This window comes from Berghia stephanieae, chromosome 1 (genome assembly GCF_034508935.2).
Source record: "Berghia stephanieae isolate SIO BIC M18660-M18661 chromosome 1, UCSD_Bste_1.3, whole genome shotgun sequence".
NCBI lineage: Eukaryota > Metazoa > Mollusca > Gastropoda > Nudibranchia > Aeolidiidae > Berghia > Berghia stephanieae.
The window spans coordinates 63,603,620-63,620,244 of record NC_088360.1 but is presented as its reverse complement, the minus strand read 5'-3'; the positions used below and the strand labels follow the sequence as shown (position 1 = coordinate 63,620,244).

At 35.4% G+C, this 16,625-nt stretch overlaps 1 protein-coding gene across 1 annotated transcript in view; it reads right to left on the bottom strand.

Annotated features, from left to right (window-relative positions):
• Positions 1 to 16,625, bottom strand: part of LOC144979222 (exosome RNA helicase MTR4-like) — a 171,522-nt gene that overhangs the window by 26,020 nt on the left and 128,877 nt on the right. The window contains exons 22-23 of the mRNA XM_078925833.1: positions 6,501 to 6,663; positions 4,403 to 4,565 (exon numbers count right to left, since the gene is read on the bottom strand). Coding sequence (XP_078781959.1) covers positions 4,403 to 4,565; positions 6,501 to 6,663 — 326 coding nt within the window. The remainder of the gene's footprint in view (positions 1 to 4,402; positions 4,566 to 6,500; positions 6,664 to 16,625) is intronic.

Below are 16,625 nucleotides of genomic sequence, written 5' to 3'. Positions count from 1 at the left end.
TGGTAGTGATCATGATGTGGAGGTAGTAGTTGAAGAAGAGGTGGGAGTGATGATGATGCGATTGTGATGCTTGACAAAAAGCCGGCGATTTAGCATCCATGAAGTAGTGATATACATCTGCCAACCCAGTAAATCAGTTGTAAGTTTTGAGATGAAAAATCTGGGACAGCGGCCTTCAATTCCATAGATGACATTTTGCACATGTGACAAGATATTTTCCATTATGTTGTCTAATGATCCATGTCTCTCTTTTTTGTTGTTGATAATTTGCTCCTCCTCCTCCTACTACTACTACCATCACTTCCTACTACATACTACTAATACCATCACTTTTGGTAAAATGATGGCAATTTCACATGTATAATGCATAATGTTAACTCAAGTGACGCGGCCTTGCATTCCGGAAGTTACACTGGACAGTGCCTAGTTGCTACAGCTGATCAGCTGGGGCATGGGGGTGGGCAGGGGGGGGGGGGGGGGCTCTTTGTTGGCTTCGTTTATGACTTGAAAGGCCACTAACTTGCCTTCAACAAGTTGAAGGACATAGCTAAACTATTGACCAATCAGAATCAATTAATTTTTACTGCATTTCTAAATATAGAAAGGTTAACAACTCCATTCATAAATGGGGTTGATCCTGAGCTCAATAATGGACTGGCACGCTCGGCGTCAAAGCCAACTCGTCCTCAATACTGGACCGTCGCCCCACTGACTCAGTTATGCTCGTCCTCAATATTGGACCTGCGCGCTACTAGACTTAAATACATCTAAAAATGGTTCTAGTGAATTCATTTTGAACCAAACAACGTTCCTAAAGCTGCCCACTTGGTAATAAAAAAACAGACTCATTAAAATAATTAAGAAAAAAATAAATGACCATTATAAATTTAAAAACCAAAATACAGTAATTTTAGTTATTATTTAGGACAATAATCCATAAATGTTTAAGCTTATCAGCAATACAGTTTTTAATTGGAGGCTTCATTGTCAAAGATGTTAGTTCAATTTAATCTCCACTTAAAATTTTAACAAGAAGTAAAAGCTTAAGGGGATGGGCGGGTCCTGAAGGCAAAATTCTAAAATGTAATAAGTAGCTGACTTTTAGTGGTAATTTTAGGTTATATACGTCCTAATTAGAGGGAAAAAAATTGAAAACCTAAATTTCAGTTTTTGGTTACCATGGTAACGCTGCCATTTTGAAATTTGATACCCTATAATGAGGTAGTTTTCAAAAGACTAAGGTTTTGCCTTGACATGAAAATAGGTACACTAGTAGTATTTGTGCCATTCTTGAGAACTATGCATCGTTTTTTCTAATACCTTCATTAGTTTTTTTAAAAATTGATTTTCAAAGTTCATCAATTTTGAAACACCAAAAATTGACCCATTTTTGGACTTTTGACTCACTTTTACGCAAAATTTATAAAATAAATCTGAATCTGAATCTGAAATACAAATGCATCGTTTTATGAACTTAGTAATACTGTATGCACATGCGAAAAATCATGCAGAAATGTTTATAAATAAAGGAAGAGTAGCAAAATATATGTAGAAAAAGCACAGCATTCAAAGTTTCAAGCACAGGAAACTCAGACACGATCATGCATTCATGCGTCAAAATGACCCTGCTTGATATGCAGGCCCTCCCTCTTCAGCCTCCTGTTCTTGCCTTGCCTTTTCTCGGGCTTCACACACACACACACACACACATTCTCTCTCTCTCTCTTTATCTATCTATCTATCTAAGCTATGTGCGGCTATATGGTCTTGTGGTATGACACTCGCTTTCGGATAGGAAGGTCCTGGTTTCGAGCCTCGTTCAGCGCATAGTTGAGTCCTTGGAAAAGACTCTTTACTCCCGTTCTCTCACCATACTCGGGTGTAAAATGAGTACTTAGCCCACAACAGCGCTGTCTCTGTCTGAAAAATTGTAAAGCGCGTTGAGCACAGTTAGTGGATTTTGCACTCTCTCTCACTCTCGCTATCGTTCTCAAGTGCATAACAAACCTCTCGCTCATTCGTTTACAACCAATACTCCGTCTAGCTCGACAGTAAGTGCATTCATTTCATTTAGAGACCTCAGTGCTTTTTCATTTTACATCATGTTACGAAGGAGTGACAAATTCTAACTATAAAAATTCACAATAATATTACTGTTCCCATCTTGTTCGAGCTGCTGATTTTGCATGTCATTCAATTCGAGTCTTTCTAGGCATACTTGTTGGGTATGTGTCGGTACTTTTCACAAGTGAAGAAAAATGCAGTTGAAAACAAAACTTTTATGTCTCCGGGAAGAAGAAAAATCACACACAGAATAACAATGTTTACATAAGACGCATGCAAAGGTGAGGTCAAAGCATGAACTTTGACTCGCCCGCTAACCACTCAGAAAGCAGTATCAGGTCATGTTATCGACTATTTTGATCAGCCAATGAGAACAGCGCTAGCAAGGCAAAGGTCACACAATCACTCACGATTTTACTAGAATCGAGTCAACCCCTCGCAATTGGGTCAGAGAAGGGTTTTTTGGAAAGGCTCTTGACTAAATATAGATAGACCGAAGACCTTGACAGTGGGCATTTCATATAGAACAAAAATAGACGGAAACTATCGATACCAAACTTGCCTATTACTATCGATGTTTTATGCTCATATTGGCCTAATGTTTATATGGCTTTTTCGCTGTCAAGCCAGGCTGTAACATTATATTTACTGACCCCCTTGGACTTCAAGAGGTCAGTTTGGACCTAAACTGACCCACTTGAGAGTCAACAAACAGATTTTCATGTAGCAAAGGTTTAAAACTTTTCAAAAAAAAATCTCAAAATCAACATTTTACTCGATTTTTGACAATCGAGGACCCGCCCATTCCCTTAAATGTGGAGGCCATTTAAATTATAAAATAAGCTTATATTAGACCTGTCAATGAGCTCTATAAAAATTGACTGAAACTCTTCGACAAACTGAAGATTCAAGTTGTTTTTAAAAAAATAAGGGCATCATTGGTGAGGAGAGTGTTAAATACAATACATTAAAATAGTGGGTGTTATTACTTACTGGAAGTATGACTGCCATTGATTTGATGTAGAAGGAATGCTAAAGAAGCATGTCATTCATATAAGTAAAGATGACTTCATCAAAGTCATATTCCTGCCTCTAGAATTTTTCTTGACTAGTCAGAAAAATATTCACCATTATCATCTTTAACTTCTAGCCGTGACTAATTAAATTTATTCCTCACATCTTTATCGATGCTCGACAAGTCTGAATTGCGATCCACGAACAGCTCAGGCATTGTGAGAACATTAAAATAATGTAGCAATGAGCAAACTTGATTTTCAATCAATTAATGACAGAAAAAAAAAACTGAAATAAATATGATTTCTGGCCAATACACTGAATCATTTAGTAGGAGAAGTGAATTATCATCAAAGAAACTCCCGCAGGCGTAGCGGAAAAATCCAAAGAATTGAAATGAATGGTAAATCGCCACAGTAAACTGCAAGCTCACTTGAGCAAAACAATGGCAGAAAACGTCCTAATTTGCGTTGGAATTAATTAGGCTACTTACCCGTGTTCCTTATAATTAGGTACCCAATCAGTGAAGAAACGGTCGACCAGTTTGTTTACAACGTGAGGCAATCGAGATTCGAAACGTACTTGTAGCAATCTATCCTAACTTTCGATTTGAAGGTGTCTACATAACGCACTTCCGGCTTTCGCGTTTGCTTTTTCATACTTTTACAACCCATGTAAATGTGGTCAAGTTTGGCTTAGATGAAACAGTGAAATTTATCGCTCGGCGGCTCAGTTAAAATTGGCTACCGTTGGGATCACGACAGGTTTGGAAAGTGAAAAAATAATTTACCGAAGGCTGTGTGAAAATACACTGGGATGTGTTCAGACATGCCAATTCTAAAAAGCGTCGCTTAGCCTTGGCAACATATCCATCGTTAATATAAACAGCCACCATGAGCTATGCGTAGCGCTGTGGAACACTTCTAATTACTTTACGGTCATTCGACTATGATTTGTGAATTCCTTCTTTTTTTTAAATATTTGAATTTGACAAATTGACTGATTTCAGTTAATTGACTGAGAATTTACAGGTCTATTATAGCATAATTCTAAGCAAATCCTCAAATAGGTATGAGAAAAATATTAGTGAAAACCAGCATTATATTACTAATTGAAATTATAATTATAGTACAAATTTAGAGAATGTGATGCATCATACAACAGTTGATGAACATGTATGTATGTATTATTGCATCAAATGTATCATTTTCAACATCATTCACCCTTGGGGGGAGAAAAATAGAATATTACAAAAAAAAAAAAATTGTACTAAATCCGTATTTGGGTCCAAATATTGTACTAATACACAAAATCAAAATTTCACCTTCAAATATGTCTGTCATCTTGCATAAATCAAAGAAACTTGAGCCATTGCACCAGGCATTGACCACATCCATTAAATGAGGACGGAAAGAATCAACATAAACATCTTCATCAATCTCCAGTTTGGCTTCACGACTGATGCGAGCAATGCGACGGGCTGTGTCCTGTGAATACATAGCACATCAGTAAAGACTACAAACAGGAAAAACTACCACCTTTCCCTGTTTTTACTCCCATTAAAGGTAAAATTGGTGAGCTTACAGCTCTCCAGTCTTTCTGTTTTCGCGAACAAAATGGCAGTTTCTGTAAGACTCCGTAAAACCCTTAAAAATAAAACCCCCTGGAAAGAAAGCAAATAATAATAATACGTTAAAAGACTACGGAAGTGTCTATGGAGACCAAAATCACAAGGTTTTCTAGGAAGACCACGATTTTGATTGTCAAGTCCAAATGGCTTGTTTGGGATAGGTTGACCATGTTTTTTGCCTCCCAATCCCCCAAAACATCTTTCCAATGACAGATGCAAAAATGTTTTTATTTCTTGGAATGTTGTCGCAATAAAATTAGTTGAGATGATTGCAATTACGGATAAATATATAAAAATGTGTCAACTTTAATATGGCCAGTGTGGTCATCTAGTAAGGCGACTTTCTACATATGATGGGGAGAGAAAGTTATTTAATGAATGAAAATAAAAATCGTGGTCACCCTTTCCCTTGCCAAACAGGACAATTTCTCTTATTACGCAGTCATGAAAATTTTACCTTGTCTTTCCAGTTTAAGGGTAAAGTTTGGTAAAGTTTGTGCCATCATTGTTTGTTTGTTTACTAAATTGCTAAAGGATTGAATGAATTTCAATAAAATGTCAAACCCAATAACTTCAAAAACAAATATTTGAACACCATGCTGATATCCATTCCCTCTCCTTCCCAAAACTATTTTCTGTGTATTACAGTTCTATTAGTAATAGCAATTAAACAAATTCTATTTTTAGTAGTACAAATAGGGCCAGCTATACTTAAATCAAAATATTTTCTCCTTTACATGGTAATGTTTCAACAAAGTGTAAAATATTTCTCATAGAGCATGTCCTAATATTCAAGATCAGATCATTTCATACAAAGTTGAATTTGATGAACATTTTGACCATATCTTATGATTAAGGAAAAAACATCAATAAAATCATTTAATTTATCTTATGCCACACAATGAAATAATCTGGTGTTAAATATCAGCCTCACAATAACAGTTAGACCTGTAAATAAGCTCTATAAAAATTGACTGAGACTGAAACTGAACCTCACTGAAACTCTTCGTATCGCATCAGAAAAATCCAAAGAATCGAGATGAATACTAAACAGCAAGCTCACTTGAGCAAAACAATGACAGAAAACTAATTTACGTGGGAATTAATTAGGCTACTTACAATTTTTCTTATAATTAGGTACCCACAGTTTGTTTACAACGTGAGGCATTCGAGATGTGCTTGTAGAAATCATATAACCACAGAGTAGGTGGGTAATAGGTAACCTACCTACTCTGTGATATAACTTTCGATTTGAAGGTGTCTTCATAACGCACTTCCGGCTTTCGCATTAAACTTATTCATACTTTTAGGTTCTACCAAGTAAATGTGGTCAATTTTGGCTTAGACGAAACAGTGAAATTTATCGCTCGGCGGCTCAGTTAAAATTGGCTACCATTAGGATTACGACAGGTTGGGAAAGTGAAAAGATAATTTCACAAAGGCTGTGTTCAGACACGGCAACCCTAAGAAGCGTCGCTTAGCCTTGGCAATATATCCATCGTAAATATAAACGGCCCTTGAGCTATGCGTAGCGCTGTGGAACATTCATAATTACTTCACGGTCATTCGACTACGATTCATGAATTCTTTCTTTTTTTCCTTTTTAAAATATTTGAATTTGACGAATTGACTGATTTCAGTTAATTGACTGAGAATTTACAGGTCTAAACAGTTCATTTCAGAATTTTCAAATCATTAGTTTAATTTAAAACTAGACTTTTAACCTATTGATGGAGATTCGCTTTTTCGTCTACGAAATCAAATCATTGCCTTCCTGTCATAAAAACATTACCTGCATGGTTCTCAAAAGACCAGAGAGTTCTTCACCGAGTTTTCCTGTATCACCACTCTTTTCTTGGAAAACAAAGCAGCTGATGAGGGCACATGCCTGTTGTGGAGTCGTGTTATTGAAGACACCATTGAATAAAAGCTCTGTCAAAAGCAACTCGTCACCACTGAAAAATATTTAACCAAAATATAAATTGGATTGTGACCTTCAAAATAAATGCAAATATTTATAATTTTTTTTTAAAGGGTTTTAATGCACTGTTAGGTCATATCAATAAAAAGGATGAGACTGGGATAGTCAAACAATTGTATAATTACAATTAAAGCAACCAAGAAATAGTAAGATAAAAGGGGAATTGGTTTAAATATAGAACAGATACCATCAATGTACTTTGAGATCATTTAAAAGTCTAATCTAGACACCAGGATGGAAGAGATGACTAAAATAATAAACGATATCAGTTTTCTATGAGAAGAATTTTTTTCTGTCCTGTGCTTCTCTACCTTGATGCTGTGGGATGGCTTGCGTGTCTTAATGATCCTAAGAGCTATGCTGGCGAGGGCTTTGACTCATGATAGGGTTACCAAAGCTGGACAGATAAAGGGGGAAAGACCAGACCAAATAAGGACGAACTCCCCTGGAGTATAGATAGGCTGAAATAGGGCTAACACAACTCTAGTCGTAATAACAATCATGTTACGAAAGCATCAAGAGCAAAGCCATGAGACTTAACTTGGTAGTGGAAGGGTCTTCCCACAGAAGACATATGATGCAGACCTGCCAACCTTCCCAGGATGAAAAGTGTGTTCCATGACCCTAAAAAGTGTATTTTTTAGCAAAAAAAAAGTGTATTTTGTTCGCACATGTGGAAAAGAAGTGTGCACTATACAAAAATTTATATAAAAGCTAACATCAATTCCAAATCAAAATAAACTCTGATCTTCATCATTCAAGCAATCTCTAGTGATTACAAAATTATCGATTTATCGAGAAACTAAAACTTAATGGCCATTTAAAATTAGCATAAGGCTCAGAAATTGCAATATCAAAGGAAATTGCTTTCGAAACACTCAAAGAAATGACCAAAAGATCCTTAACATGTTGGTAGTATTGATTCTAGTGTCAGTGGAAGAAGTGTTGGTTGTTGTAGCGATGGTGCTCTAGTGGTGGTTGTGGTGATGATGATGAAGCTGTGGTGGCGGTGGTGGTAGAAGTGATGTGGCAGTGACAATGTTGTAGAAGTGATGATGTCATGATGTTGATGGTAAGAGATGCTGATGAAGTTGTGATGGTGATATCTGCTAGCCCAGTACATCAGTTATGAGAAAGTTTTGAGATAAAATATCTGGGAGAGTGGTCTTCAATTCAATAGATGACAATTTGCAACAGTAGCACGATATTTTCCATATATGTTATCTGATGATCCATATCTCTCTCTCTCTCTTTTTTTTTTTTGAGCATTCACTACTACTACTCCTACTACTACTATTATTACTTCTATATACAACTAATACTATTACTTTGGTCAAATGATGGGAAATTCGCAAAGTATGTAATATGCAGAGACAAGTTAAATACTTCTAAAATGGTTCTAAAAATTCATTTTGAACCAAATACCGTTCTTAAAGCTGCCCACTTTGTAATTCAAGACCCTACAAAATAATAAAGAAATAAAAAGATCATTCTAAATTTTATAAATCAAAACAGAGTAATTTAGTTATTATAAAGGGAAATAACCCATTTATGTTTAAGTTAATTAGCAACTAAGTTTTTAATTGAAGGCTTCATAGTCAAAGATGTTGGTTCAATTAAATTTTCTATTTAATAAGTGGCAAAAGTTTAAATGTGGTCTGAGACTATTCAAAGTATAAAACAAGCTTATATGCATAATTCTATGCAAATCCTCAAAAATGTATGAGAAAAATATTGGTGAAAACCGGCATCATATAAGCAACTGAAATGATAACTGACTATAGTTTCAAACGTGATGCATCATTCATTCAGAAACACGGTCAACAGTTGGTGTACGACATGTGTGTATCAATTCATCAAATGTATCATCAAGATAATTCACATCACACATCTTTAAAAAAATCGTATTAAATCCACTAAAAATCGTATCCGCGTATTCGGGGTCCAAAAAAATACTAAAATACGATTAATCGTACTGGTTGGCAGGTCTGATGATGCCTGGGAGTGAAAGACGCAAGGAAGTTTCAAAGTGGATGCCCCTTTTACTACCCAAGGCCAACACAAAGTTTGCCACACGGAATGTCCGCACAATGTATAAAGCAGGGAGAGCAACTCAAGTGCATCAGAAATGCAGACATACAATATATCCCTGCTCTGTCTACATGAGACCCGATGGACTCAGGCAGGCCAACTGAGGTTTGCTACTGGAGAGATGATTCTCTACTCAGGCCATGGGGATGAGAAGCGACATACTGAAGGTGTTGCATTTATGTTAAGTAAAGAATCACCGAGATCATTGATCTGGGAAACAGTTAGCTCCAGAATTATACGTGCCAAATTCAGGACCTAAATATGCAAAATAGATATAAATGTTGTACAGTGTTATGCCCTTATCAATGATGCAAAGACAAAAAAGAGAATTTCTAATAGCAGCTCCAAGCCATATTCGAACAAATGAAAGACTAAGATATAAATATCATAATGGGTCATTTGAATGCAAAAGTAGGAGCAAATAATGCATGGGCAAGCATGGACTTAGACAAATGAATGAAATGGAGAGCTGCTGGCAGACTTTTGTGCATTTAATAGCTTTCTTATAGGTGGGAGCACATGGACATTCATAAAACTACATGGACATCACTAGATCGTTTGTTTGTTTTTAAGGGTTTTACGGGGCTTGCAACACATTAAGGTCATATCAGCGCCAGTAAAAAGGAAGAAAATGGGATGGTATAAAGTTCTAGAATTACAATTAAAGCACAAAAGAAAAGGTAAGCACAGGCGTTTATTGCTTTCAGTTTAGTTCGCCAGGTAAATCTAGCCAGTCTAGTGATGATGAGTCATAGCTTTACACAGAGAGGGAGACAATTTTTTCGCCGTTTTGATCGATTTTTTCTGAATTTCAAACTAATGTAGTATTGCCGTTATTAAGTGTAGCAAAAATATTTTCATACTACCAAACAGTTTATTAACAGAGTTTTAATTGATTATTTAATCATTATTATGATGTTGTTAAAAAGCAAGAAGGATAACCCATGAAATTGATACATAAATTTAAGTGAATTAAAATTTTTAAGAGAATATTTTAACATGTTCAACACTTAAGATTTTTAAACAAAAGTAATGGAAATGATGTTGGATGTAGACATATAAATTTTATACCAGTAGATTGAGGCGTTTTTGAGATATCAGTTCACCTGTACGTAAAAGTAAGGATTTTGAGTAAGGTAAAACTGAAATCCAATCACAGCATTGTCTTAATAGACATTTTTTAATAAACCAGCAACATAGTCAAATGTGATTCACTTATATTTATCCCGGAATCAACGAATTATAAGAATTCCATTAAAAATTGTTATATAAGGACATTCGTTTAAAGACAATCAAAACCACTAAGAAAATCTTAAAGAGTTCTTATAATTTTCATAACCTTATTTTTGTGATATCCATGCCCATTACTTTTTTTTATGTACTTGACTTGCACCTCTTTTAATTTGTGTGTCATATAGACTGCATATAGCACATCACCGGTGAAAGATTAGGATCATATTCACCTCATTAAGTATTGTTTCTTGTTCAGAGTTTTCTCATTGAACCAAAGGTATCAATACCTACATCACATTTCTTTAAATTATGTACCAGTGAGATACATTTCTCGCAAATTGAAATATTTAAATATGTCAGAATTTCTCATTTATATTTATAGTCAATTGTTTGTCTGTTTGTCTGTTTATTGCTTTAGGTCTCTTCCAACACAAATGAGGTTATATGAGAGACCGCTGAAACAAAAAAAACAAGCAATCTAACAAAAATAGTACAAATGTAAATCAAAATCATAACCTAAAGATATAAGCTAAACTATAAATAACTAAGAACAAACAGGCAGAAGATTTACAGAAAAAAAAATATCCCCTGTCAAAAATACAATCACAAACCAAAGAAGCAGGATAGGCAGTAAAGAGAAGAAGAAACGACATCACTATCGGATCGTACACCCATGCGAACATCATAGGTATATGATTCAAGGGTGATGCTCCCATCCAACCATAGTCAATTGTTGATAACGTCTAGTAGCTAGGGGAATTTGGGTAAAATTGTGCAAATTAGTGATGAAAGCACCAAATTTGGTACAAAGTAACTTGAGACCACTATTAATCGATGTTGATATAGAACCACATTGAGAAATTCCTCTAACAGTGTAAAATAGAGAGATGAAAATCCGCCTATATGAGCTATATTAAAACAAAGGGGCGTAATCCATGAAATATTTGTTGACAATTCGGTGCTTTAAAAATATATTATTTTTAGCCCGTGTAAGCGGTTGATTTTTTTGGTTTAAATAATTATAATTGTTAAAAATATGACTTTATGTGATATAGGAACCGTATGGGCCGGTAGTATAGCTTTATTATGAGGACTGGAAGGGGGGTGGTGGGAGAGGATGAGATGGTGCTGGTGTCAGTTTTACTTGTGTTGGTCGTCATCGAGGTGAAGATGGTGGAGGAGGTGATGTTGGTGATAATGATGATGATGATGATGATGAGGTGATTGTTGTGATAATAGTAGTGATGATGATGATGATGATGATGATGATGATGATGTTGATCAGGTGGTGGTGGTGCTGATCTTGGTAGTGATGATGATGATGATGATGATGATGATGATGATGACGAAGACGACGATGAAGATGATGATCAGGATGGTGTTGATGGTGTTGTGATGATGGTGGTGGTGGTAATGGTAGTGATGATGATGATGATGATGATGAGGTGATTATGGAGATAGTAGTATTGATAATGGTGATGGGGATGATGATGAGGTGGTGGTGATCGTGGTAGCGATGATGATGAAGATGATGATGAATATGGTAATGATGAGGTGGTGGTGATAGTGGTAGTGATTATGGTGATGTTGGTAACTATTAATTTCGAAAATGAAAAACTTTTGGTGACGTATATTAACATTTTTAGATGATTAGGATCCAACAAAAATCATATTTATTAGACAAATGACTGTGGAATACATTTTTCTTGGGAGACTTGAGAGAATTCAACAGCAGCCTTTTCTAGTTTATCCTGATCTCTTTGAATTATTTAACGGGGCAAGATAAAGCCAATATCTCGTTGTCAGCTTTTTCCATGTGAGTGTGTTCAAGAAAAACACATGTTGTCTTATTGAAGGCTAAAAATGTTTCCTTTCCTGAGGTTAGCTGTCGAGGCCTGGTAGTCTGTCTCTGAACCTGATTGGGTGAACATACGACTGGGTGCAAACTCTTTCACAGCATTCTCTCTCTCTCTCTCTCTGATCTGTTCTATACTTGAATGTTTTATATATAGCATGGCTCCAGAAAGGAGAGCTTTTGTGAAACACAACGAATAACAACTTGCAACGACGTAACAGAAAACATGAATAAACAACTCTAAACAGATGTGATATTATTAGACTTCAGTAAATCATTTGATAAAGTCAATTACCATACTCTGGCTATTAAACTGCGGAGATATGGAATCATGAGTAACACACACGACTGGATAATGGATTTTCTCAATAATCGTAAAAAACTGAAAGAGCAATGTCAGAGTCAGCTCCAGTACTACAGGTGTTTCCCTAGGTACCGTACTGGGTCCCCTCTTGTTCCTTATCTACATCCATGATTTACCTGAAAGATTGTCGCTCGGAACTCAACTGAGAATATTTGGGGATGACAGCCTTTTGTACAGAGCAATAAGGCATAAGAAAGACTCAGAAATTCTTCATCGGGACTTTGATTCCAGAAAATTACCAACGAAAGGAAGATAATACACAATACACCACAACTCACTATAAGAAGTCACCAAAGCAAAATATCTCGGAGTAACGATAAACAATCGCCTGACCTGGAAATACCACATTGCAAACATATGCAGGAAGGCAAACTCCACCCTGGGATTCTTGAGAAGAAACAATAAAAGAGAAATGCTATAACGTTTATGTTAGACCAACACTCGAGTAAAGCGGAAAGGTATGGGATCCCGATCACACCTCCGAAATTAGGTAAACAGAATCAATCCAAAAAAAAGCTATAAAATTCGTTCAACAAAATCCTCAAACGAATCAAAGCCATATATATGACACCCCATTTGGAACCATTGAAGGAAAGGAGAGAGAAGAAAAACTAAATGTATTTTACAAAGGTCAGAAAAACAAAGTCAGGTGTCAGTACACCGCCTCCAACAGAGCAAGAGGAAACCTGGCAAATTTATGTTGCCACAATCTAGAGTGGACTACCATCTTCACTCGTTTCTGCCCTCAACTATAAGACCTAGGAACAATTTGGATAACTCCCAGAAAAACAATTGGGAATGCTGCTGCTGAACCTTCCACAAGGAAGTTTCAGCTTGAAAAGGAAGAGGAAGAAGAAGAAGAAGAAGAAGAAGAAGAAGAAGAAGAAGAAGAAGAAGAAGAAGAAGAAGAAGAAGAAGAAGAAGAAGAAGAAGAAGAAGAAGAAGAAGAAACAATTTCAGCAACAGCAAAACTAGAACTGTGTTTGTTTTGGTAATATTCAGCATTTTTTATGTTCATAAAACGGACATGACAAATCTTCTCCTGATAATGAACTTCCTGCGCAATCAAATCACCATTTCAGAACATGGAGAGAATCTGGACATCGTTTATAATTTCTGCAGCCACGCGGATATTTTCGTTCATGTCTTTTCTCATTATTGAATGGAGGGAAGCTTCATCTTATTGTTGCAAAGCGTACAATGTGTCCTATTTCTTGTGATAACGTCATCTGAGGGAAAACGCATATTCTGCCTCCTTGGACAGTGGGATGATGAGAGAATGTCTACATCGAGATAATTTGACAAGTTTTCTTGTGATTTCTCATTTTTCACAGCAAGCCTTCTGATTTTTTTGTGGCCGTATATCAAAGCGACATAATTTGTGCCAGTTGGTATCATTTTGCTTCAGGACCTCGAGTGTATCCTGAGAGTGGTCTTCAACAGACAAATCTAGCTTGTCATTATCATTTTCTAATCCGTTAAAAGTCTTAACACCATAGCTGGTAGAACGCTACGCTACAAAAGTCACGTACCATTGACCACAATATGTGCGCTTTGACAGAGCTGGGCAGTCTAATTTTTATTTTTTTTTATCTCGACAAATGAATCATTTTGACCAATCCACATCAATACTGCATTTTGCCATTATATAATTGTTAGTGGTTAGTACAAGATTTAGTACATTGTCAATGCCATGATTTAATGGGTTAAGTGACTTGATGGTGATGGGGATGAGGCGATGTTCATGACCGTGATGTTAAAGATGATGATACGGACATTTTCAACCTGAAATTTGATTTGTACCATACTATTACGCAAACCACAATAATAACATAACTGTGTTGAATTAGTGTGACACATAAACATTGATGCTTAAACTATATCTAGGTGCTCGGTATGCTGCTAATGATGATGACCTTGATGATGCTGCTGCTGCTGATGATCATCATCATCATCATCATCATCATCATCATCATCATCATCATCATCATCATCATCATCATCATCATCATCATCATCATCATCATCATCATCATCATCATCATCATCATTATTATTATTATTATTATTATGAGGTGGGTAAAAGGCGACAGAGTTCAAGTAGACACCGTTTCGTGACCTCGCCAACCCGAATGCAGACGACACAACTAGCAACCGCAGAATGCGATGCATTGTTTATAGAGCGGAAGTCTATTATTTTCAAATAATTCTAATTCAAAAAGACATTAAGAAAATGGCGGAAAACACAATAATGACAGGAAAAGCATTTTCTGCATGGGCGACACAATAAATCAAAATCTAATTGAGATTTGGTGATTATAGTTGCTGTTTTTGATAGATCAACTCTTCCTGGAGCTGTGGTAGCAAAATGGTGGCGACATTTTGCTCCTTTATATTTTTTAAGGATTTTTTACCGAGCGAAAGTGGCGTTTTGAAGACACGAAGGTTTTACTTTCGTTTTAGAATGGATCAAATGAGGTAAGTGAATCAACAGTTTCCATTTAAGGTTAACTTTATGTTTTGTTTTTAACAAAAGTTAGATGTATTAACTACAATTTGTATGATTTAAAAATTTTAAAAATTATTTCCATCTTTTGTTTATAAGTTATTTCCTGCATATTATGTAATCGCGTTATTTTCGTGTCTCCGATGTGACAAAGGAAACTTAATTCTATATATCAGGCAAGCTTTGAAATTTTTAACTACAAATTTGTTCAAGTGACTAAAATTAGGTCTAGGAAACTTGTAAAATTAACAAAACAAAAAAAATTAACATTGTTAGTTGTTTTTAGAGTGAATAATGGGGTATGGGAGATTTCGTGTCTTCAATTTTCTGCCCGTGCACCAAATTTCAATATCCTATTTTATTATTAATTATGAAAGAAAGTGTTTGAAAATTGATTGGAGACATTAATCTTGCTCTGGTTTTGTGTTTTAAACTTTGATTTTTGGCTTGAAATTTTTGAAAAAGTTTTTTTGAGCAAAATAAAGTTTGTTGTCACCTGCGTGGGCACCATCTGCATGGGCACCAGGATTTCTGAAATATATGGACTTGGACATTGTTGATGAATATACAGTTAATAAATGTAAACTTTGGTAACCTATGCTGAATATTTCAATGTAAGTACAAATCTGAACATTTCTATCTGTTTAAGAACACAAATTGCTAATCAATTGAATTTGTAAACATTTAATATTAAATATATTGATTGCCTCTCTTATCTCAAATTTTTGTGTCACTACAACATTCACTCTGCTTTTAGGGAGGATGCTGCGTTGTGATCTGACCATCTGATCTAAAAGCATTTTATCCAGTATGAAAATTTTGATTAGCTACAATACAAGATACACAGGCTTGAGAGATATTACTCCACAACTGTGAATTTGCTAACCGATATGGATAAAATCCGTATTAGCACCAAAGTACTGAATTACATGTTGAAAGGAAAAAATGCTGTACGACTTGCCAAAATGTTCCAGAAAAAAAATTTGTTATCAGATTTTAGACTTATTTATATATATCTTTTTATTAGATTCATATGCTACATCATTTCATATCCTCACAATTGAACCTCTGTGGTGTAGCAAACAACAGTTATAAGTGTGAGTATTTGTTCTTAAAAACACCTTTCGTATGCGCAATTATAAGCCTTATTTTCTCAAGAGAGTAATCAAATATGTTTAAAGCAGTGGAAATCAAATATGCTTAAAGCAGTGCTTTTGTCATCAACTATGTCTTTATATATTGCTTTTACTTTTATACCAGGTACTGGAGGAGAGGGAGTTTCACCGTGCAGTTCTCCCAAGGAATAGCGGGCCAATTTATTTATGCGCATGTGCAGAGCAGAGTGTGTGATTTGTGAAAGAGGATCCTCCAGACACCTATTCCTGGGTTGTTGTCACCCGTTTTGACAATACAATTGAAAACAAGGACCCATTTTTTTTTTCAAAGTTGAAATGAAAGTTTAAAATACTACAAAAAATATTTTTTCGTTATTTGTCTCATGTAATTATCCCCCTTGTTGTATAATAAAGTTAGTTTCTATACAAAGTACAAAATATATTCTGTTTGTTATTTATTTTTAAAAAGTGGACCTGTGTACGTGTATTTTGAGTCATTTTTCACTTCAGATTGTTAACATTTCTTTTCATTTTGCATTTCCATGTAAATCAGGGTCACCGTTGATTGACCTACTTTTTAAAGTTACATAATCGTCTCCTGCTCATAATTTTTACAAATTCTGAATCATCATATTTCAAGCTTTAAAATGTTATATGACACTTATTTGTAGATAAAAGATGAAAATTGACAAAAATGGGCCTGTCAAAGTAGATTATTTCAGATCTAGTCTGTTTTCCGCCAAATACAAATTATACTCATTGAAAGCTATCG